Source organism: Gymnodraco acuticeps, unplaced genomic scaffold (assembly GCF_902827175.1).
Source record: "Gymnodraco acuticeps unplaced genomic scaffold, fGymAcu1.1, whole genome shotgun sequence".
Taxonomy (NCBI): Eukaryota; Metazoa; Chordata; class Actinopteri; order Perciformes; family Bathydraconidae; genus Gymnodraco; species Gymnodraco acuticeps.
The window spans coordinates 1117708-1141394 of NW_022990391.1; the positions used below are offsets into that span (position 1 = coordinate 1117708).

Consider the following 23687-nt stretch of genomic DNA (forward strand, 5'->3'; position numbering starts at 1 on the left):
TATTAAGAAAAAACAAGTGCAATTTCAAGTGCTACACATATGTTCTTTACAACAGATCACAGTTTCCACCTGAACTGACTCACCACAAAATACAAATAAAAACGTGGGAGCTATTAAGTGAGGAGTTTGAGTTACCCCCCTTGCCTTGAAGATATAACATTTCTATATTTTAAAAAGAAGTTGGGCAGTGCCACATCAAATCAAACTATTGTTTGCCTAATGCAGCTGCTGATTGACCTTATAATACACAATGTTCTATGACATAATAATATAACATGTTCAAATATTTCAGTAGGTTCTTATTTTCACGTCACTGATTAATTTGCTCCTGAAACTTGACATCTTTTAGCCCTCACAATGGCATCAATATCAGGCTTAAAATCCTGACTAGCAGCCAATTTAATGAGTTCATTCAGGCACTTGTGTGTGAGTCTTGAGCGCAGCTTTGTTTTAGTAATGTTCATTACAGAGAAAACCTGTTCACAAAGGTAGGTGGTCCCAAACATGCTCAAAACTTTTGCTGCCAGGGCTGTCAATTTGGGGTATCCTGGCAAAAGATACCGATAAAATGTGCCCAAGTCCGATGAGGCCAATTTGTCCTTTAAATCCTGATCACATTGTAAGTCGATTATCTCAAGTTGTATGTCGACGGGCAGATCCGCAGCCTTAACTGCAAATGGCGAGCGAAACACTGCAAACTCTGTCTCAAGCTCACCAAAGACCTGAAACCGCCGCTCAAACTCCCGCAGCAATTCCGTAATGTTGTCTTTGTACCGACTCATGTCAGCAGTAACTCCGGTCATATGCACATTTCTTAGATGAGGGAAATGAGCAGGGTCACCACTTGACAGCTGTGTCTCCCACAAAGCCAGCTTCAACTTAAATGCGCGTATGCTGTCATAATATTCTGTGACAACTTTTTTGCGACCTTGCATCGTTATATTCAGATTATTCAAGTGCTCTGAAATATCCACCATAAATGCAAGGTCCTGCAGCCATTCTGGTTTTTTAATTCATGCACTGGCTTACCCTTTTTCTCCATGAACTGTCCAATTTCCTCGCGTAGATCAGAAAAACGCTTCAGCACGGCACCTCGGCTCAACCACCTTCAGTGTGATATGGTAGGCTACAGGTGATGTCTTTATCACTGAGGAGGCTGTCGAACTGACGGTGATTCAGCCCTCTGGCTCGGATGAAATTAACAGTTTGGACAACCACTTTCATGACGTGATCCATTTTTAACGTCTTGCAACACAATGCCTCCTGGTGCAAAATACAGTGGAATGTCCAAAAACGATCTCCTCCATTTGCTGCTTGTACTTTCTCCCTGAATTTCGTGGCAACACCTGCTTTTTTCCCGATCATTGATGGTGCGCCGTCTGTAGCCAGACTGACAGCACGGGTCCAGTCCACTCCGACCCTGTCCAGTGCTTCAACGAGAGCGCTAAAAATGTCATCCGCTTTAGTGGTGTCTGTCATAGGAACCAACTCAAGGAACTCTTCGGTGACCGTCAAAGTCTCATCTACACCACGAATGAATATGGCCAGTTGAGCAACATCTGTAATGTCAGTGCTCTCATCGATTGCAACTGAAAATGCTACGAATGACTTGACTTTTATTTTTTTCTGGCTATCCAAATCTGCTGAAAGATCGGCAATCCTATCCTTCACTGTATTCCTCGTTAGACTAATGTTGGAAAAAGCCTGTCGCTTCTCAGGACACACGATTTCTGCAGCCTTCAGCATGCATGTTTTCACAAACTCACCCTCAGAGTATGGCTTTGAGGCTGATGCTATTTCGTTAGCAATGAGATAGCTGGCTTTCACGGCTGCGTCACTTATATCTCGGCTCCGGGTAAAAACGGCCTGTTGTTTCTTTAGACCTGATAGCAGGTCATTTATCTTTTCTTTTCTCCGTTGTCCTTGCAAGCAGTCGTATTTCTCTCCATGGTGAGTCTCATAATGGCGGCGAATATTATATTCTTTGGGCACAGCAACTTGCTGCGAACACACCAAGCATACAGGTTTTCCATTTACCTCTGTAAAAAAATAGGATGCGGTCCATTTTTCTTGGAAAACTCGGCACTCCGTGTCCACTTTTCTCTTTTTTGACAGAGACATTTGGGGATGAGAGTGTCAGAGGTTATTGACTGCAATCACTACTCTTACTCATCACTTTTTTTTACAGTCTGGCTGCGCTCTCACTGGTACCGGTGCGGTAGTGCGCCCACTAGTGGAAGGATTCAAAATAGCAGTTTTTTTTCCCTCCTCTCATACAGTAGCCTACTTAGCAAAATCCTTCAGCTCCGTGGGCCAAGCTGGAATGCCTCCCGGGCCGGATCCGGCCCGCGGGCCGTATGTTTGCCACCCCTGGCTTACAGTAAGGAAGACATTTAAACTATTATTGGCAGTCACAGTCTGCTGTATACTAAACACCATGTTGTGTCTCGTCAAATGTGTTAGTTTGTTTATGTATTTTGTCTGTCATTTCCTGTTTTATTTTGTATTTACCTCTTGTCTTTCATTTCAGGCCCTGTTTGTTCCTCCCTTTGTGTGTTTTTCCCGCCATCATCAGGCGCCATCCACTCACCTCATGTTCAAACAGTCCTGTCTCTCCCCTGTCCTGTGTCAGTTTGTTTTGTTTGTTTCCCCGAATGGTCGTGCCAAGCCTCAGCTCTGAAAGGATCGCTTTTCACTCATGTCAGGTTTTGTTATTTTTTTTGTTGGCTTAAGTTTTTATTAAGTCCTGTTTTTGTTACGCTAGTTTTGTCCTCCTTGAGAGCGTTTTTTGTTATCTCCACCACCTACTCTGTTAAGAGGAATGACCTGAACTGTGAAAATAAATATACCTTTTTTTATATTCAAGACTTTGTCTCTGGGTCGTGCATTTGGGTTCATCAGTTTGTGTCGAGGTCCTGACCCACCACTCTCTCTGACAGAACACCTCACTGAGTGATTTCACTCATATGTCTAACTTTCAGGTTTCTCTTTTCAGCCGCAGACCCCATGTCGCCTCTTTATGTGCGTCGCTAAGTTCCTCGTACTTGTGTACTTTAAAGCGGCACGGCATCATTTACAATTTGCTTGCGATTTGTCAAGTTGTCCGTCTTTCTTGAAAAATCCGAAGTGTTGCCAGACGTTTGATTTGTAGCTATTTTTCGGTGCGTTGTGTTTCTCTTTCTCCTCGACTTCCATGTGTGTTGATCACTGAGACTCTCGGCCTCCGTAGTGCGAAGCAAAGATCAAAGATCGTCTCTGCTGAGTGCTGACAGGATGAGAGGATATTATATGAATGAATAGTTTTACCGATGCAAAGACGCTACAATCGATGCATCGCGAGTTCAACCCAAACTGTATTCAATGTGCACTCTTTCAACCGGTGCACTCGCATTTCTAACGTTTATGTCGGTGCACCGAATCTGTGAATCTTAACATCCCTAGTTCACATGCATCTGTATGCGCTCATACTGTCGGTTGTGCTTGATGGCATTTCCCTTCTGCCTGGGGCCCCAGTGTCTTGGGGTGCCACTGGCTGTGAAAACTACACTGCGCATGCTCAGAGTAGTTTTTCATTCAATGTGTGTCAGGCAAAAAAAAGTTGGGCAAAGCGCTTGCAGCTCCACTAAAACGTCATCTCATGAGTCAGAGCTGATTGGCTGTAAGTGTGTGTGTGCCTCGAAAAGTGTAGTTATGAAGAGGAGACGAGAGAGCTTTGACTACTGTACATCACCAGCGCTAAATAATAAGTTGTTTGTTGTGCCCCACCAGTTTTGTACATTTAAAAACGCCATTGAGCCTACATTATCTAAGCATTATTGTATGAGCATTATTAACGGACATTTTGACTGGCAGGTTTTGAATTGACCGTTTTTTTTAATACATTTTACCAGCTAAAAACCGGCTAACGAAAAACCGGATTCCAGGTCAGTATCTTGATGAATACTCTTTAGCTACATGTTGGAGTTCCCAAAGAAAGACTTTAGGTTTTTCCCTTGACTACAGCAGACTCACTGTATATCTATTTTGGCTTACTTATGTGCAGGGATCTAGAGCAAAGCCCTGTATCGCCAGAATATCAGAGCCAGTATTTAGTTTTTTATAAGAAAGGCCACCTAATTGTGACGTCTGTAGTCAACGCACTATAAAAGACTACAAATCCCACGGCGCCTCCTCTAAAAGTGACAGTGATGGGCAATCTGCTAGAAAGACGCCGTCGAGGAACAGTTTTTAACCGTAAAACTACCCTTTAAGTTATTAAGTTATATAAGCCTTATCAAGAAGAAAGAATACCTAAGTTGTTTGTTATTTTATTTGAGTTTTGCTTATTTGTTTTGAATATTGTAAAGGCCTCTTTTCTTTGTTGCACATGTAAAAGTTTGTTATTTTATTTTTGAGCAAACCCATCGCTTAATACCATCCAAACCATCGGAGGCCAAGCAAATCTTCAAACTGTAAGTAACACAAATATAAAGGAAGAAAACGGTCTGTTTTAAGGCCCCTACACACCAAGCCGATTTCGGCCGTCGATAGATGTCGATAGATGTCTGGCCGTCGATGAGCGTCCTGTCACCCTACTCAGATTGGGGTGTCCCACACCGTCGTGTCTTTTCGGCCGTGCCGACACCCTCCACCCTCGATTCAACATGTCGAATCGGGGAGCTGTCGGCAAAAGGCTGTCGGCAAAGGAAATCACTCTGATTGGCTGTTCAGCTTAGCGAATCAGTGCATGAGAAGCGAAACGGAAGTAAAGAAGGCACACACAGACGGCTATTATTTTTCATTTTCATCTCACCTGGACGCAAGAATTTATTTTACATCATGGCGATCTGGAATGAAGAAACCGAAGACCAACTCAGTTGCCATGTCATTTGCTGCCACATTTCCTGCATGAGGTGGACAATAGCTTCTTCAAGTATTTAACGGACAGGACCCTGGACGATATGGCTATTTTTTTTATTGTAGGCCTATTACTTACTATTTTTATCTTATTGTATTTTAGTCGATTGTTTACATTGATATTGTTTACATTGACACATTGATTGTTCTACATTTGATAATAAACCACTTTTTACCGCTACTGCAAAATACAAAACTTTATTTCGTACCTTCATTCTACAGCCATTAGATAACACATTAGAATGAGGATACAATTAGCTATACTACAATACAAGTCAGAAGATACAGATGTACATGATGATACATCATTTGCCTGTCAGTGTTATGATGTTGTATATTAATATAATCTTGGATTATAATTACTGATGCTTGGAATGTGGTAGCAGCAGTACTTTAAGGTTGACAGCCACAATGCTTAAATAGTTTATTTCATTTTGTATATATCACGCAGTCTGTCTTCCGGTTGCCTCTTTTGAATGACAAATACACACTAAAGCCGCCTGCTGGTAAGGAGAGTTATTGCCACTCACGCATGCGCAGTTTGTACGTGCTACTTGGCCGTTGGCTGAAGTCTTTGCGGTGTGTTCCAGTTCGACACATGGCCAAGACGCAGGAGACGTGAGGCGACAACAGTCGTGTTCTTTGGTGTCAACTTGGTGTGTAGGGTCCTTTAGGCGTCTAGTGGCTTAATAGATAAACAAGGAAGGAAGCCACGACACTGACAAATACATACAGACAACCATTCCGACTCACATTTAAACCTATAGGCAATTTAGAGTCTCGACCTCACCTAGCCTGCATGTGTGGGGATAGAGGGAGGACAGACTAATAGAGACAGATGAACAGACGTGTGCTACAATCCAGAATCACAGACCTTAGGCAGTGAGGTCCTGGAGCCGGAGCTCTGTGTGGTCATGGTCAGCACTGTGGTGATGCCCAGAGCCACTCTGGCTGGGGCAGCATCCATGTTGATCCAGAAGGACACCCAGGACAGTATGACAATGAGCAGAGAGGGGATGTACATCTGGATCAGGTAGTAGCCCATCTGACGCTCCAGGTGGAACCGCACTTCAATACAAGTAAATTTACCTGCAACAAAGCATTATATTGGCTTATTTATATCATATCATTTCATGACACACTTCTGAAGCTCTGAAGAAAAACAGGGCGCAATTCTGATCTTACAAGCCATTAATGGCTGAATGACCTGTGCATCAACCTAGGCTTCCCCTACACTTGGATATTCTGGATGTGCATGCTAAAACGATGTCTGCAGGCATTCAGTCTTAAAAATGATTAAACAGGAGTATGGCTACAAAGATCTGTCAGGATTAGGGTTGAATCCAAAACACCACATCTCTGTTTGTCTTTTATATGGTCAGATCATACTTAATGGAAAGGCAATATCAGTATGGATGTTTCTTCCTTTTGGATTAGATTTTTTTTCTTGACTTGATCATACAAATATGAAATGAAATGAGGCAACCGGCTCATATTGTGTGCAGTGGCGGCGCCAGGGTATGGCTGGGGTAGGCTACAGCCATACCAAGAAATGGCTTAGCCCCACCATGAAAAATGATGTTAAAGTAAGCAAAATAAAGTCCGCCAACTCGCGGAGTAAATTGCACAGACAGCAGTTAGTAAGATTGATTTCAGCAGCCACTTGTCTGGAAATACCGAAGACCAGAAACGGTTTTGAAAACTTTTGTCACGTAGTGATCGTCTTCTCAATAAAACATCTTTGATAATATCTTCTGGCCAATCAGAATCAAGATAACGGCGTGGTGTTGTTGCAGGAAGTCCCGATACATCAATACAACATTACGTGTTGATAGAAATCAACACGTAATGAAATCAGACCCCACGGTTTGATGATTGATAGGTGTGTGGGCTGTCTTTCATTTTGACACACAGAACAATGGGGGCTATCCACCCTTATCCACAATGTAAAGTCATTCACACAGGCTCTTCCCTCTTCTCTCTGTGAGGAGCAGCAGGTTCAGCTTTCAGAACAAAGTAACACAAAATGAAATACCATTAATTTTTTTTAAATATGTCGTGTAGTAATAGATGTATTTATTTGTCTTCTCAAGAGAGTACCAGAATGTGTATTTTATGTTAGTATTTCAAAAAATCTCCTGGGGGGGAATCCCCCCAGACCCCCCTGCAGGGGTTGGGTTTTCAGCATGTCAACTCTTTCACTTGTGGGGAAATTGCAGGATTGGCTCCAGGTCACCCTTTTTATTTACTACAAGACAAATGTGCCTTTTTATTTCATACAGTTCAATTTGGATTGAGACAGGGAAATAATCTGAACCTCACGCGTGGCGTTTCACTGTCAAGGGGAGCGGGTATGTAATTACATTGCAAATACTGACTTGAGCCCCACCACTGTATGGGTTAGCCCTACCATAGATTACCCAACACAAATACTCCGGAGCCGCCACTGATTGTGTGTGTGTGTGTGTGTGTGTGTGTGTGTGTGTGTGTGTGTGTGTTACGGTACTGTGTCATGCTGCTTATGGCAGTGTGTGTGTGTGAGTGAGTGTGAGATTGTGTTTGAGTGGGTGTGTGTCACCTGTGTTGTAGTGCTTGGTGCAGTATCTGAGGTCTGATTCATCTTTGAGCAGGAACTGTGGCAGTGTAAGGCCTTCAGCAATTTGGACAGGTCCATTCTCCTGCCACTCAAAGATCAGGTCGTTCATGGTGTAGCCAACTGAAACCATCAAACACAGGACATTCCAATTATCAACAACTAATATAACATTATTCAACACAAAGGACATGGAATATAAACTATATAAGTCATATGTGACATGTTTAACAAAGGGTGTCGCTGAATTATTCTCAGTTATTTTACTCTAACTTTCAGCAGGTACTGTAGTTTCAGTGGGTGCTTAGAGCTGATTCCTCTTTTTATATTTTAGATTGTTGCGCACCCCCCCACATTGTTTTGTCCATGAGAAAATGACCCTGCTTCTTTCTTGATTTATTAGACCATTGAACATTTGCTTCATCCACTAGTTCAAAATCTTCTTCAACACTATCAGTCCTGCACAACCCCCCACATTTAGCACATTGCACATTGTAACTGCATATAGTTAATTTGTACTGGTATATCTATATTTGCAAAAAATCTGCCAAAGTCTTTAAATCACTATTTCCCAAATCAATGCTACATGTATAGCAGCGATTACATTCCAGTGTCTGTTGCATTTTAACACAGATAAATGTTGTCACTAGTTCATAGAATACAATAAAAAAAAAAATAGGTTAATTTTACCCAAACACAAAACTATAAATAGTCAAACCAGTATAATTCGTAATGCTGCTGTGGTCTCTTCATTTTCTCCATAGCTGTATCTTCAAAATGTACTCAAAAGTATTGATAGTATTTCTACTCAACATAAGCATTCACATGTAAGCGGCAGTAGAAGGGTGCAGCAATCTATTATTCATTTGCCAACAGTGTTTTGCATTTCCTTTGTAATTTCACGATACTAAGTAAGCATTACATGGAACATCTCAAGATCAGTAAAAGTACAACCAAAATGTATTTAAGTAGAGCACTTGAGTATGTGTATGAGTATATTTGACCGAGCTCAAAACACAATATACAAACAATGTATTTACAAGCACAAGCATGCTCAGTGTGTGCAGGCAAGGCAAGGCAAGTTTATTTATATAGCACCTTTCAACACAAGGCAATTCAAAGTGCTTTACAAAAATGAAAGACATTCAGAAAATGGCATTTAAAAACAGTCATTAAAAAGCAAAGATAATAAAAACAAACATTAAAATAATTTTTTTTAACACTTCATATTAAGGTACACAAATTAACCATCAACTAGTTGTTAAGTAACATGCATATTATAGGCTCTGTATTAGTCATTATAAAACACTTATTAATGCCTTATTTTACATGACCATATTCTACAAGTAATAAGCCAATAGTTGAGAGTTTTTCCTCAATAACACTCTAATTAGTGCTTATTTATTGCAAGTAAGGAAGTTGCTGTACATGAGTTTTGGTCTTACTATGCTCTGCTCAATATGGGCCCAATAAGACACTACTACCACAAGAATAGTAATTCTCCCATCATAACACTTAACAAATATGATCTATTCTTATGTAACAAGACATTAAACTATAAGTGTTAATTGTGTCTAAATAACTAAAATGTAGGTATCTTGAGGTATCAGAGTCCATGACTACATCTAGATTTCTGGCTTTATCTGTTGTTTTGAACATTGCAGACTGAAGCTCAGCGCTAACTTTTATACGTTCTGCCTTGGCTCGAAAGCCATTACCTCAGTTTTATCTTTGTTTAATTGGAGAAAGTTCTGACACATCCAGTCATTGATTTGTTCAATGCACTTACTCAGTGTTTGAATTGGAGCATAGTCTCCTGGTGAAATGGTTATGTAAATGTGTGTGTCATCTGCATAGCTATGGTAACTTATTTTGTTGTTCTTCATTATCTGAGCATGTAGATGTTAAAGAGAAGAGGCCCCAAGATGGAGCCTTGAGGAACCCCACATGTCATATTTGTCAACTCAGATGTGTATTTACCAGAGGTGGGGGACTCGAGTCACATGACTTGACTCGAGTCAGACTCGAGTCACATGACTTGACTCGAGTCAGACTCGAGTCGCATATTTTTGGACTTGATACTTGCTTGACTAACATTGATAAAAGACTTGACTTTGACTTGGTATTCATGACTTGAGACTTGACTTGAGACAGATGACTCGAAAGCACTTTACTTTTTAAAATTAAATATTTGTATTTGTTTTTGTATTGTAGGGAGCCCCTAAAGGGCAATGAAAAAAAAGACACTGTATCTCGTTCGCAAGAGAAAGTTACCGGAGCGCCAAGTAGGAAGAGGAGCACACAGGAGACAACCGTTTCATTGCAGACTGTAATGTTTATGTTGGGAAATGGCAGTGCATACATTATTTTAGATATATTTCGAACTCGGACACTCATTCACTTCATGAAATCGCTACAGCACCAGGAGGCAGCGGGACGTGTAACTCCGCCTCTGAGAAGAGCAGCAACAGCGCCTTCACTGTGTTTACTTTCATTAGAACAGCTAAAGAGCGACCGCTGGCTGCTAAGTTTTAACCACATACACCTCTGCACACACACACACATCAAACTGCCCGATCAATCCCCTACTCGTTTTATGAAGGAGATGTCCGGTCACTAAGGCGCATGATGTGTGTGTGTGTTTTTGTGCTCTGCTCAGCTCTGCTCTGTGTGTGTGTTCGCTGTGGTTGTGTGTGTCCAACAACGGCATTTGTTTTGAAATTACCATGAACAGTACTTCAACTCCATATGTATATGTGGTGGGTGTTCCCAAATGAAAGAAATGTGTTTAATCTTAATGTCGCACTGTCTGCACACAAACACACACATATCATGCACCCTGGTACATACACTATTCCGTTGTATTGGCTTTGATGCAATATTTCTTTGTGCACAGACACAGTTACAGTAGGAACACAATGAGACAGTGTCATATGGGAGCACCTTAGACAGACCATGGAGGAATGCTGTGATCCTGCTGAAGGGGAGCCAGGGCAGGAGGCTTAACATGTTGATGTAACATATTTGTGTTGTACTCCTGTTTTCACTTTAGAGCCCTTTTAGAATTGATCGGGGTATAATTTCAGCGCCCCACTCTCCATTGCTGTTTATGTTGAAAATAAAACACAACTTTTCATACCCACAATATTTTAACTGATTTAAATGCGGAAACTGCGGTTATTCATCAGAATTTCGTATGACTTGACTTCTGACTTGCTTCACCTGAGCAATGACTTGACTTGACTCTCAGCACAGTGACTCGGGACTTGCTTGAGAATAGTGGGTTAAGACTTGAGACTTGCTCATGACTTGCACATGTAGGACTTACTCCCACCTCTGGTATTTACCTATAGAGACAAAGTTGTTTCTGTCCTTTAAGTAGGATTCAAACCAATTTTGCACTGTCTAGTAATATGTTGTGGTCAACAGTGTCAAACGCAGCACTGAGATCTAATAATACTAACACTGAAGTTCTGCCACTGTCTGTGTTTAAGTGGATGTCATTAAAGACCTTAACAAGAGCAGTCTCAGTGCTGTGGTTTGGACGAAAGCCTGACTGGAAAACATCCAAAGTTATTTAAATGCAGTAAATTACTCAGCTTTTAAAAAACAACTGTGTCAATGATTTTACCTAGAAATGGGAGGTTTGATATGGGCCTGTAATTGTTCATTACTGAAGTATCTAAGTTATTATTTTGAAGAGCGGTTTAATGACTGCAGTTGCAGGGCCTGTTGAAATACACCTGAGTGAAGAGACTTGTTTATCAGTGGCGGCTGGTGGAAAATATTTTAGGTGGGGCTGTGGACATTTTTGAGAAAAGACCCCTTAAATTATGACTTCTGGTGATGTTAGAGGGGGGGGGGGACTAATTGAGGCTTAAAAATATGAGAAGACTGATCAATACCTCCATAATCTTCAGTGTGGTTAGCTATGAATCTTCCAAAACTTACAAACACCTTGTCCTGGACATAGTTTCTATAAACTCTGCAACAGTACAGTAGGCCCACACAAACTGCAGAACACCGGGGCTTTGGGAACACTCAAAATTACTTACAATTATTTCATTCCCATTTAACCTGGCTTTTCCACCCCGTTTTTTTTCTCACTAAACTGTGTCTCAGGGCTTCAGAAAATGTAATAAACTATTCATGTGTCCTACTCATTCAAGAAACTCAGCTAACTAATGATATGAACCATGTTTACCGAAACAAAACACAAGTCTCACAAGAAGCGTCTAAATGAGTCCTGAGCAAAAATATGCTAACGCACTCTAGGTAGAAATCAATCGATATACTTATCGGATATGCACAAACAAGCTTAGCTAACAAGCTGAGATTCCACAGATTCTAGAAATATAAGTATCATCACTGAGCGATCAGAACTCGCGACAGGGGAAGCAAATACAGACATCACACGACGTAGCTTTAGGTAGCAAAACACGGAGATATGCTCACCTTTTGCTGTTATTCTGATCAAAAACGAGAAAAACGCAACTGATGGTTAATCCAATGTGTCCGTCAATTACATTTTTTTATTGATAATCCATAATTACATTTTTATGTAAAAAACTGAGTTTTCCTATTACTGTAGCTGCTAATGATAGCTTCCAGAGTGTATGACAGCTTCCTGTTTTGTCTCCTTGGATACAAGTCCAAACAACTCACAGACTGCACCGGGCGCTGACGTAGGCGCCCTGTGACCATCAGATTTGACGACGCTGATTGGCTGAAATTATATTTCGGCGGCATAGTTTAAAGATAGCAACAGTTGGCTTCTGCTGCACTTGCTGCACTCTCGTCTGGGCGCTGTGCATAGCGCCCAGACAAGAGAGGGTAATGATACACGGGCAAGGACAGGCAGGAAATATGTGATTTATCAGTAACTTTAGACATCACAACACAATTTTAAACGAGATTTTATTGTAGATTATACATTTTACTGATACCAATTGCTGATACCATCTTGATAAAAATGGTTCATATCTTCAGTTAGCTGAGTTTCTAACCGTTAAGTGAGTATGACACATTAACCTGTTAAGCGCGAGAGCCCCGGTAGAGGGGCTGCAGGTTTTCTTTTCATACCAGATTAACGGGAAGAAACTCAGCTAACTGACAGTACCATTTTTACCATTTTTACCAAAACAAAACACAAGTCTCATAAGAAGCGTCTAAATTACCCCTGAGCGAAAAAATGCTAACGCACTTAGCACAGAACTCAAGGTAAAAATACCCTTATTACTTATCGTAACTGCACATACAAGATATACGATTAAAACTGAGATTAGACAGATTATATAGGTATTGATCAGAACTCGCGACAGGGGAAGCAAACACAGACATCACAACACGTAGCATTACGGAGCAAACACGGGAGATCGTCTCACTTTAGCTGTTATTCTGATCAAAAGTCGTATTCAATGGCATTAAAACGAAAAAAACGCTGCTGAAGGTTAATCCATAGGTTAATCCAATGTGTCTGTGTCACTTTGAAAAAAATATTGATAATCCATAATTCAATTTGTATGCAAAAATCGGAGATTTAATATTAGCTGCTAATGATAGCCACCAGAGTGTATCGCAACTTCCGGTTCCAGGGCATTCTGGCTGTGCAGCACTCATTCACCAACAGTGTTGGGTGTAACGCGTTACAAAAGTAACAGAGTTACAGTAATATATTACTTTTTGCTGTAACGAAGTAATGTAACGCATTACTAATGAAATGTGGGTAATATATTACCCGTTACAATGCTCAGTAACGCAGTTACAACACATTTTAACCCGAAATTAAATGGTGATTTGTTTTTTAAGAATGTACTAACATAGAGAGACATTCCGACACCAGACAAATTGTGCGGGTAGATTAGTAAACCTGGTGTTTACCCTTCAGGCTTCGCGTCGGGATCTTCGGGGCAGTTGAATTTTATGCACCCTCTATTCAAAAAAGAGAACGGAGCGAAAAATACAAACAACAAATGGTGTCAGGTGCGCGTGACCTGCTCCGCTGCGCGTGCATCATTTCAAAGTGCTTCAGCAGTGACACACATCTGTGGATAATCATTTATACGAAAATGGTTAAAGCAACCATCACTAAACGCCAGCAACACTGCATCTACTGCAGACAGTAGCAACGGGTCAGATGGGGACATCACGTTACCCTCCGTTGTGGACACTAGCTTACTCCCGCCTGACTCGCCGCCCTCGCCCCCGGAGCAGCAGTCTTCGTCTCCCCAAACTACGCCGCCCCTCTGCGGCCCGCAGGTGCCAGGATACCACGGCAAAACAGAGCCTGCCCAGGTATATCTAAACAAGTACCCGCCTGTACAGTGGGGTTAGGCGGTCATTTTGCAGCTCGTGGTATACAAATAGACAAGGGCTAGAATATTCATGTGAAATAGTGCCATATTCTGCCATGCCTGTAGAAATGTTGGGTCAAACATAATGCATACAATAGCACAGATGCCTTTACCACGAATGGCTACAAAAAGATCTCATATCCCAAGTTTATCAACAAGCTGATGTTGCAGCTGAAATGTTCTCCAGGTCACAAAGTCAACCTCACATGATGATGTGATCCAGTTTTCAAGCACAGTAAATATTCTCTTCCCAGAGTATATGATGGGACCAAAGTGATGATTTAGTACATGGTTTTAATAATACTTTTGCTTTTCAATGTTTGCCATTTCAAACCATGAGCTGGTTCAAATCATATTTGCCTTGATTTACGATATGTTCTCATTTGTTTTATCAGTACAGCTTTGAAGCTTTTGTGCTTTTCCTTGCCACAGTCCACTTTGGACTATATGAGATATTTCAGGATTGCACTTTTAACTCACTTGAAATGTTCTCACTTGCTTGGTTTCAAAACATAACAAATGCCATAATGTGTTCATTGGGACCATCAATGCTATTTGTCATTGCTGTTGCCGGCCACTATTGCTCATGTAAACCTGCTACTGCTACGCCCCCTGTAACCTCAGAGGCACCCTGAGTCATTTTGTTCTGGAGCCGGGCCTGTACACGGCCATATACTAAACACACTACAGAGCCCATTCCGTGTCCTGTTATTGTTTACTTCCTGTCTGCCTTCTTCTGGTGATTTATCTGACGTCCAGCGCTCCGTCTTTTAACCTCTTTTCCTTTCTCTTTCTGGATCCTCCTTAGCAACCTTCATTATAGTCCTTGACAGTCTGTACTGCTGGATTAACAACGTATCACATGTTAAGAAGCTACAATCAGAGTCGAGTATTCAACTAAGCCGTGTAATACAAGTTGTTAGTAGCCTTAAGGGCCTACACAGTTGTTATGCTATACCACATTGCCCTTCACTGGATGTAGAATGAGCTGCACTAAACTACATGTTAGCATTTCAAACACCTAGCCATTCTTTTGTGGTTATTTTGGTGAAAGTAACTAAAAAAGTAACTAAAGTAGTGTAACTCATTACATTTCAGAGACAGTAATATTGTAATGTAACTTATTACTTTCAAAAGACAGTAATAAGTAATATGTAATATATTACATTTTGGAAGTAACTTGCCCAACACTGTTCACCAATGGGTAATGTTTAGATGGATTTTAGGAACTTCCCCTCGATTCTATTGGCTCTAATGGTTAAAAAGAGGTGCCAATCATCAAAATCGAACGAGGGGGGCCAGAGATATGGAAAATGCACCCAAATGACCCCAGAAGTGTTTTTTTTTCAAAATCTAAAGAAAAAAGGTTAAATGTCACTTGTTTTGCATCAATCTCGATACAGGGTACTTATTATATGTTAAAGTTGGAATTCCTAAAGCTTTTAGTCTACTAACCCATCATTCAAGGGTGGTTTTCACTATAAATAATGTTTTATCTTTGGACGGACACTATACTTTTCAATTGAAAATCTGAATTTACTTTAAAATAAAAATATCTATATTGATTCTGACACTTCTACATCCAACTCACAGGTGTAACCTTGCTTTGAGAAAAAATATTATTAATTTAACCCTTTTAGAAGGGAAGATATGGTCATTTGTTCTGGGAATGTCCTTTTCGAGCCTGAGACCTGAAAAACAGGCTCAGGGCTTAACAGGTTAATAGGTTTTTAAATATTAAGAAGCCCTGAGACACAGTTTCGTGAAAAAACTACCGGCCAGACCCGGATTAGGGTCCTCTCGGGCTTAAAAGTTAATGATCTCAAGGAAGCTGGGACCACAGTCACCAAGAACACTATTGGTAACCAGTGTTGGGACTAACACGTTACATTGTAACGCGTTACTGTAACGCCGTTATTTTTAGTAGTAACTAGTACTCTAACGCATACATTTTTAAATGTAGTAACTCAGTTACCGTTACTACATGGTGCGTTACTCCGTTACTGCGTTAGTTTTTGTATATAGTCAACAGCCAGGCGAACAGAGATGAGAACTGTACTTAAGTACAGTACTTGAGTAAATGTACTTAGATACTTCCTGTGTCACATGCGGAGACGCGCTGTGGGCGTGTTTGTGTTGTTTACTAACAAGACTATCATGGCGGCGGCGGAGCTCAAGTCTAGTTTCTCCACCTGGAGATATTCTCACTATTTCACTTTTGTCGAGCACAAAGAAAAGAACGTTTTAGTTAAATGTAAGTTGTGTCCTGGCGGGTCAAAGATCCTATCTACTGCCCAAACCAGTAATTCAAATCTCTTAAAACATCTGCAAAAACAACATGCTGGGACGAAGCTAGTAGCTAAGACCACAGAGACTCAGCCGACGCCACTCCACCTCCACCTAAGCAACAGCGGCTGGATTTTAACCAAGGGACTGCTAGCCAGGAAAAAGTCGATAAAGCCATTGCACGGTATGTTGTAGAACACATGCAGGCTATTGCTACAGTGGAGTCACCCGCTTTCAGGGAGCTAGTTAGCATGATAGCATGTCCGGGCGGCACACGGCATATGGGACGGAACACTTTTTCCAACTACCTGGAGAAAGAATATACAAAAATGGAAAGCCAGCTAATATCGATGCAATCCAGATTGCATATAATGCATGTCAAGTTGATCGACAGATTGTATTATTCTCCAATGCAATAACAGTACTGAAATGAAGGCTATAAGGGCATTAATGGGAGACCTTTTTCTAAGTAACTAAAACGTTAACGCATTACTTTTTGGTGTAAGTAATCAGTAAAGTAACTGAGTTACTTTTCAAATGAAGTAACTAGTAATGGTAACTAGTTACTGGTTTTCAGTAACTAGCACAACACTGTTGGTAACACACTACACCATAATGGATCAAACCCTGCAGCGCCTGAAGGCCCCCTGCTCAAGAACAACATGAGAGGTCGTCTGAAGTTTGACAACGAACATCTGAATATTCAGAGAAGGCTTGGGAGAAGAGGATGTGGTCAGATGAGACCAACATCGAGATCTTTGGCATCAACTGGACACGCCGTGTTGGAGGAAGAGAGATGCTGAGTATCACCCCAGAACACCATCCGTCAGCATGGAGGTGGAAACATTCTGCTTTGGGGTGTTTCTCTGCTAAGGGGACAGGACCACTTCCCTGCATCAAGGAGACGATGGACGGGGCCATGTACCCTAACATCTTGGCCGATAGCCTCCTTCCCTCAGCCAGGACTCTGAACATGGGTCATGGAGGGGTCTTCCAGCAGGACAATGACCCAGAACATACGGCCAAGGCAACACAGGAGGGGCTAAAGAAGAAGCACATTCAGGTGAGGGAGGGGCCTAGCCAGTCTCCGGACCTTAATCCCATAGAACATCTGTGGAGGGAGCTGAAGCTTCCAGAGGCCAAGCATCAGCCTCAAAACCTGAAGGGTTTGGAGAGGGTCTTCAGAGAGGAGTGGACCAACATCCTTCCTGAGATGTGCGTACCTGGAGACCAGCTTCAAGAAGGGTCTGACCTCTGTGTGTCCAACAAGGGTTTCTCCACCAAGTACTAACACATGTTCTGCAAGGGGATCAAATACTTATTTCCTAAAGTCAAATGCAAATATATTTGTATCTTTCATATAATGTCCATTTCTGGATGTTCTTTTTGATATTCTTACTCTATTCAAATAAACCTACCATTACAATGACAGACTGTTCATTTCTTTGTAAGTTACTTACAAAATCTGCAGGGGATCAAATTATTATTTCCTTCACTGTAAATTGTTCTTATTCATCTTCTGACCACACTGACCATACTTGGGGAAGCTTGCACATGAGAAAAAGAATGAAGAGAAATAAAGTTCACAAACAGCTGTATGAGGAGCTGACTGAGAGCTCCTTTTAAATGAGTCAGTGAACTGTAGGGCTCTTTGGCCAGATCAGAAAGCAGCTGGTACAAGCCTACAGCCACAAACAAAACATTTTCAGCTTAAAGTGTGTGAAAAGGCTTTTTTTCTTCTTTTTTTTAACATGCATACCATTTTCAAACAAGAGAGTAAGCAGAGGAGACCCTGCCCCTAGCCTTCCACACAAGCTTCTGCTTTTGAAGTCTCACAGTTGCCCCTGGTGGGAACAGTGTCTCTGCAAGTCGACTCACAGCACAACCCCAGCTGCAGCCACTCAAACACTCCTCTTTCTACCGCTACTACTACAGTCTGGTGACAAATACAAAATCATGTAACGTATACAAAATAGACAACCTGAGCAGGAACAATCTGCACATCACTTCATAGCGCCAGTACAGTATATGCTGTGTGTAGTGTTACATTGAAACAAGCATCATGTGATGACTGGAATCCCTCCCTCCCTCCCTCCCTCTGCCTGTATGTGTGTCTTTATGTTTCTTCAGAGACAGCAGCAACACAGCAATACAAATAATCCACTATACATATGTAAATAAAAAAATAAAGCTGCATCTCTGTACGGGAATGCCTGTGGCCAGTGGGCCGGAACAGAATAAACCACCAATGAAGACAAATAATGTGTCCCCTGGGGCCACGCTACGCTCCTGATGGGACCAAGGATGAATTAGTCATCATAACCCTATCAACATTATTAAACATGACTTTGTGTTTCTTTCAAAAGAGACAGCAATGTGTCTACTTTAATACTGTATCCACGAGGGGGAAGAGGAGGATACTAATCGAATAAGATGTATGGATGAATACATTGTGGACGTGAGGTACACAGCAAAATAAAATGAGGCACACATCTGTCTCTGTGGCTTTAGCTTGCTGATCTTTACCCACAGGGACTGTGGGCTAAGAGACAGATCCCAGCAGACACATCAGTGAGGAGGAGATTCTGACGGCAGGAACAGAAGAAGCCATCGCAACTAAGATGAATTATAAAGTGAAGCAGGAGTGCTGGAGCACAGGCTGAGTGATGAGAAGTTATCAATCAACAATGTGTGATTGACATTGTTGATTCGTAGGAAATTGATGTGAGAAACTTTATTTTTAAAGCAATTCAATCATGCCTGCTACTCACAGATAGAAGCTCCTGTCATCAAACCCATATAGACTGCATATGCGTCATCGAGTGGTTAAGACTCCACTATGATCCCATGAATAACAAACCAGAGGAGGAGGCAATGGTGAAGAATAAAGAAAGTAACAGCGAGTGAGAACAGAGACCCTTGTTCTGGATCAGAGCGTTCAGATGGGCTTCATAGCTGTTTGCTTCAGATGTTGCTGTGTGTGTGCCAGATTAGCCAGCTACTAAAGTTCTAACGGGCTCATCATTCCATTGAATGAGGGAAAGGACCATTGTTTTTGAGTTTGTCCTTCACACATGGCTGGTGCTGTGTTACTGGGCTATGTTGCTGTAAGGAGGCTCTGCCTTAAAGTCAGGGAACAAAGCTTGTGCACAGTAAACACAACACATTATGAAACATGGTAATATAGATACAGTGTACAGTATACAGTAGATTCTGCAGTACCACTGATATCTGACATCTGTGGGTATTTTTAAGTTAAGTACAATAAATCCCAGTACCAAGTAATGTGTATACGCCGTTTACCTGTGTGTATTTACCACTACACCTCTGTGTGCCAATTACTGACTAATTTGTTTCACAACAGTAGTGTTACACATTTTAAAGAAGGAGAAATAGTAGAAAGGTCATATTTTGAAACAAGGGTTGGAGAAAAGGGCTGGTCATGCTGATAAGGGACCTCACAATTACATCTGTGGTAGTTTTACTGCACTTACAGCTCTCCAGCTGCATGATGCAGGTCTGAACATCCATAGGGAAGTTCTTCAGATCCATGGGGCATGACAGAGTTAATGTGAGTCTGAAAGCAAAGGGAGAGGAGAGAACACTTGAGTCATAGACAGTGACAGGGTTTGAGGTCGTCCATAAATGTACCGCACATGTTATTATACTTTGTATTAATGCAGCATTAAGTTGGATATCTTTGAAGCTTTTTACAAACAAATAATTTCAGGGCTTCTTATTGACATGTTTATTAAGATCTGATTGTTTTTGTATCATTTTAAAATTAATTTCTTACTTTATTCCAAAGTCTAGTCCAGTCTTTAATGATTCGTTTGCTTCACATTATTGTTGGTTCTATTGTTTAATGTACATTATGAGCATGTGGTTGGAACATGCACTGAATATCATGAAATAAATATTTAGGATATATTGTATTATTACAAAACATATTGTGTTTGAACAAAGTACAAATACATTCTCCAGTAATGTTTCTGATCAAAGCATCAAACAGTATTCTGATGTCTTCACTCCACAGATAATGCATTCCTCCATATCCCATCATGTTAGCAACTGCACTGTGTGCCTCTAGCCATTGTTGGGGATTTGAAGGGATATCTGATCCGCTTTTCAAATCTCCGCGCGTTCCTATGAAGCTGGTTATAATACAGGAAGGAATCCATATCTACAAAGTAACCGTTAACAATAATCTACTTTAATGGCAATATGACAATGCAATACAATCATTACAATACAACATGATATATTACAGTTATATTGCAATGCTTAAGGAGTAATGCCGGCTTACTCCTGCTCTAGTCCGCATACTGCATGAGCTACTTTCACCCGAGGGCAGCATGTGAAGAAGAGGCCGAACGCCAGGGATCCTCCGGATATATACCAGAGTAAGAAGGAGGGGTTTGGTGTTAGGTCAGCTGGTCATCTTTTCAGGTCATCTCATTGGGAGACGCAACGCAGCAGGAAACGCAGCAGGAAACCAAACAGGCTCACTTTCCAACAAAAGGTCTCAAGGCCTGCATACCTACACCTCCCCCACAGAGCCATAAAACCCTGTTTACTCCAACCAGCCCAGAATGTTTATAGCCATTTGTAGTCCTTACATTTATGAAAGGATAAAACAGAGAAATCAATATAAAACACAAACACAGGTATTGTTTGAACAGTATTCACTTAACTGCTACTATTGATAAGCACCAGAGAAACCCAAGAGACCTCTCTTAACCTCACAAACACTGCAGCTAGATCTAAGTTGAATGCAAATCAGGACATGCTCTCCCCTTCCCCCATCTTCCTTTGTCCTCAAAAACACATGTCAACAGGCCAAATGCAGCTCACAGTTTTACCCAAATTATTCTCATTTTAAGCTTATCCATAGTTTGCTAACATGAATAAATACAAATATAACTCTACAAATCCCCCTTTTTATCTCCTTCTCCAGAGATAAACTTAGACAAGGCATTTTGAAATATACCCACGGTCATTCTTTTCTACTGTGTCCGTAAATCCATCCGAAGCTGGTATTCAGAGTACTTGAAACCTTCATGGAGACCGAACACCACTTTCCATGGCAGTGAAGGAACCATGAGGGGGTAGCTGAGTGCTAGAATCATCAGCCCCCCCCCCCGGAGGAATAGCCCACAAGAACAGCTAATAGGGAGGGGGAGATGCAGCTTGCCCTTCACGGGTGGAACTGATCAGAGCGAAGTAGACTCCTCTGCTGCCTCGACAAGTTCCCTGTGCCGTCCTGGCTTGCCGTGTCTTTGTCCCCCCAAATCCGCTGACAGCAGCTTCTGGGCTGCCTGCTAGAGAGATGTCTTCCTCCTCCTCGTCCTCCGGCCTGCTGATGGCGGCTTCCGGGTCGATGCTGTAGAGATGTCTCCAGGGTCCTCCTTCTCCGGCCCGCTGATGATGCCTCCCGGGTCGTCTGCTGTAAGGATGTCTCCAGGGTCCTGCTCCTCCAGTCTGCTGCTTCCGAGTAGTCCACGTCTGCCAGGGCCACGTCCGTCCTGATGTCGTCCCCTGGTCCTAGCAGGTGGTTTCCCCGCCGCACACTGGCTCCCGTGGTACGAGCTGTCCCCCCTTTTCTCCCAGGCAGACGGCATAAGAGGTCCGCTGGGTCACTCGGTCGGGGTCGGAGAGCCTGGGGTTGAGCCACTTTGTCCTCGTGCTTCTCGGGTCCCCCTTTTGGCGCCGGTGACCTGTGTGGAGAAATCTGATACAACTCCCTCAAGCCTACGCTCAGCTGTTTTGCCCCACTTGGAGCCTCTTGGTGGGGTGTCTTGAAACAACAGACGTCTGTGAACAGGTTTTCCAAATTAATTGTAGACCTCCTATCTGCCAGTACAGCTTCAGAATCTTAATACTTGGACTGTGCCAACTAAATAAGAACCCCAACATCTTTAGGTAAACTAAATAACATATTTCAATAGCTCTGAATTTCTGACAAGCATCCGTGTTTATTTTTAAATGAAATCCTATTTAAAATCCAAACATAATATGAACTGCTAATGTTTCTGGTAAAGAAACACACTAATGTTATGGATTCAAAAACAACCAAAATCACGATGCTAACAAAGTGAATGATTTCCTGGTGATACTGCTTCTACCTGTCAGTGCTTAGATATTATCACGCTGAAAAAATGAATACAGAATTCCAACAACCTGTCATCAAATGTCTTTCTATTATAAATTTAGATGAAATGTATATCCCCATAGTGACCTAAACAATAAAGTCTATGGCTTTTACTTCTTTACCAGGCTAGTTACATGATGTTGTCTAAATTAAATTCTGTCTCATTACATTACTATGTTTTAGCTTAACTTAACTGTAATATGTTCTTTCTATATTTCAAACCTCAGTTACTCTAATGTCTGTTAATATTACAAAATTGTCTCATTATCACAGGTCAACTTCTTCGGTTTCACAGTAGCCCCTTGGCCACTGCTTCTTTGTTACCTGCTATAATTCAAATCAATATTTAGAAACATCTCAACATTCATCAAACAGTATCTTATCCCCAGATATGGAGCAGGTTAATTACATTCAATGCTCAATCCTTAAAAAATGTAAATTGTGAATTTTACAGCCATGTTGACATTTATACATTATACTCACTCCCCCTTTTTACACATGAAATCATGTGTAACAAAAGCCTGTAATGGGAGGGGAACAAAAACTGTCAGGTAATTGGTTAGGGACATAACGAACATTATTATCATTATTTCCACAGTGAACACTTCAGTGAAAAGAAGTGTTCCTCTCCGTCCTTCAGATTGTAGTTTTACATTTGCAAACCGCCAACTCATGTGAGAGTAAAATATCACATGTGCGGTTTCCCCTTTTTGTGGAATTTTTAGGAAACCTCTCGTTTCCCTTGGAGCTCCAAAATAATATGTTAGTCCAAAAACATGCTTGGTTAGTTATTGTTTTAGAATCATGCAGTTACACTGATCACATGCCGGCATACATTCACACTCACACTGTCTGGTTGTCATGTCAAGTTTGGTCAGGTTCACCCCAGAGTCAGTCATCCACAGTGCCTTGTCAAGTTACACTGTCGGTCAGGGTCAAAGGTCAGTTGGTCTCCGTCTTTTTTGGCCATGTGTCGTGCTCTGCAGAGACTTTGACATTTCAGCATAGGCCAGTATCCTTTGTCTACAAAAATATGTCACGATTTCAACTATAATTTTCAAGATGATTCTCACTTGTCATTGGGACTTCCGCCTCCCACTTTTCCTGAAACTTGGTACAAAACTCACTTCCTTCGAGTACCACTACTAATTAAAATGTCTAATGATCTATTTCAGAAACTTTTGTACAATAACTATTATCTTGAGTCAAAACATTACTAGGATCTGTGTCGCTCTGCATTTCATAGCTCATTATAATTCTGGTCTACTTAAAAAACGATGTTAAACTCTTTAGCAGTGTGTGGAACCTTGGGTGTCCGAACATGCAACAATTACTCCCTCCTTTATCAAGGATTTAAAACCGAAGTCTGGTAATAACTATGCCACAATGGTGAAATCAACACTTTAGA

General features: G+C 41.4%; 1 protein-coding gene across 5 annotated transcripts in view; it reads right to left on the bottom strand.

Annotated features, from left to right (window-relative positions):
- Positions 1-23687, bottom strand: part of glra3 (glycine receptor, alpha 3) — a 144027-nt gene that overhangs the window by 17249 nt on the left and 103091 nt on the right. For all 5 annotated transcript variants that reach the window (XM_034224497.1, XM_034224496.1, XM_034224495.1 and 2 more), the window contains 3 exons: positions 19623-19705; positions 7475-7612; positions 5771-5985 (listed from right to left, as the gene is read on the bottom strand). In XM_034224497.1, coding sequence (XP_034080388.1) covers positions 5771-5985; positions 7475-7612; positions 19623-19705 — 436 coding nt within the window. The remainder of the gene's footprint in view (positions 1-5770; positions 5986-7474; positions 7613-19622; positions 19706-23687) is intronic.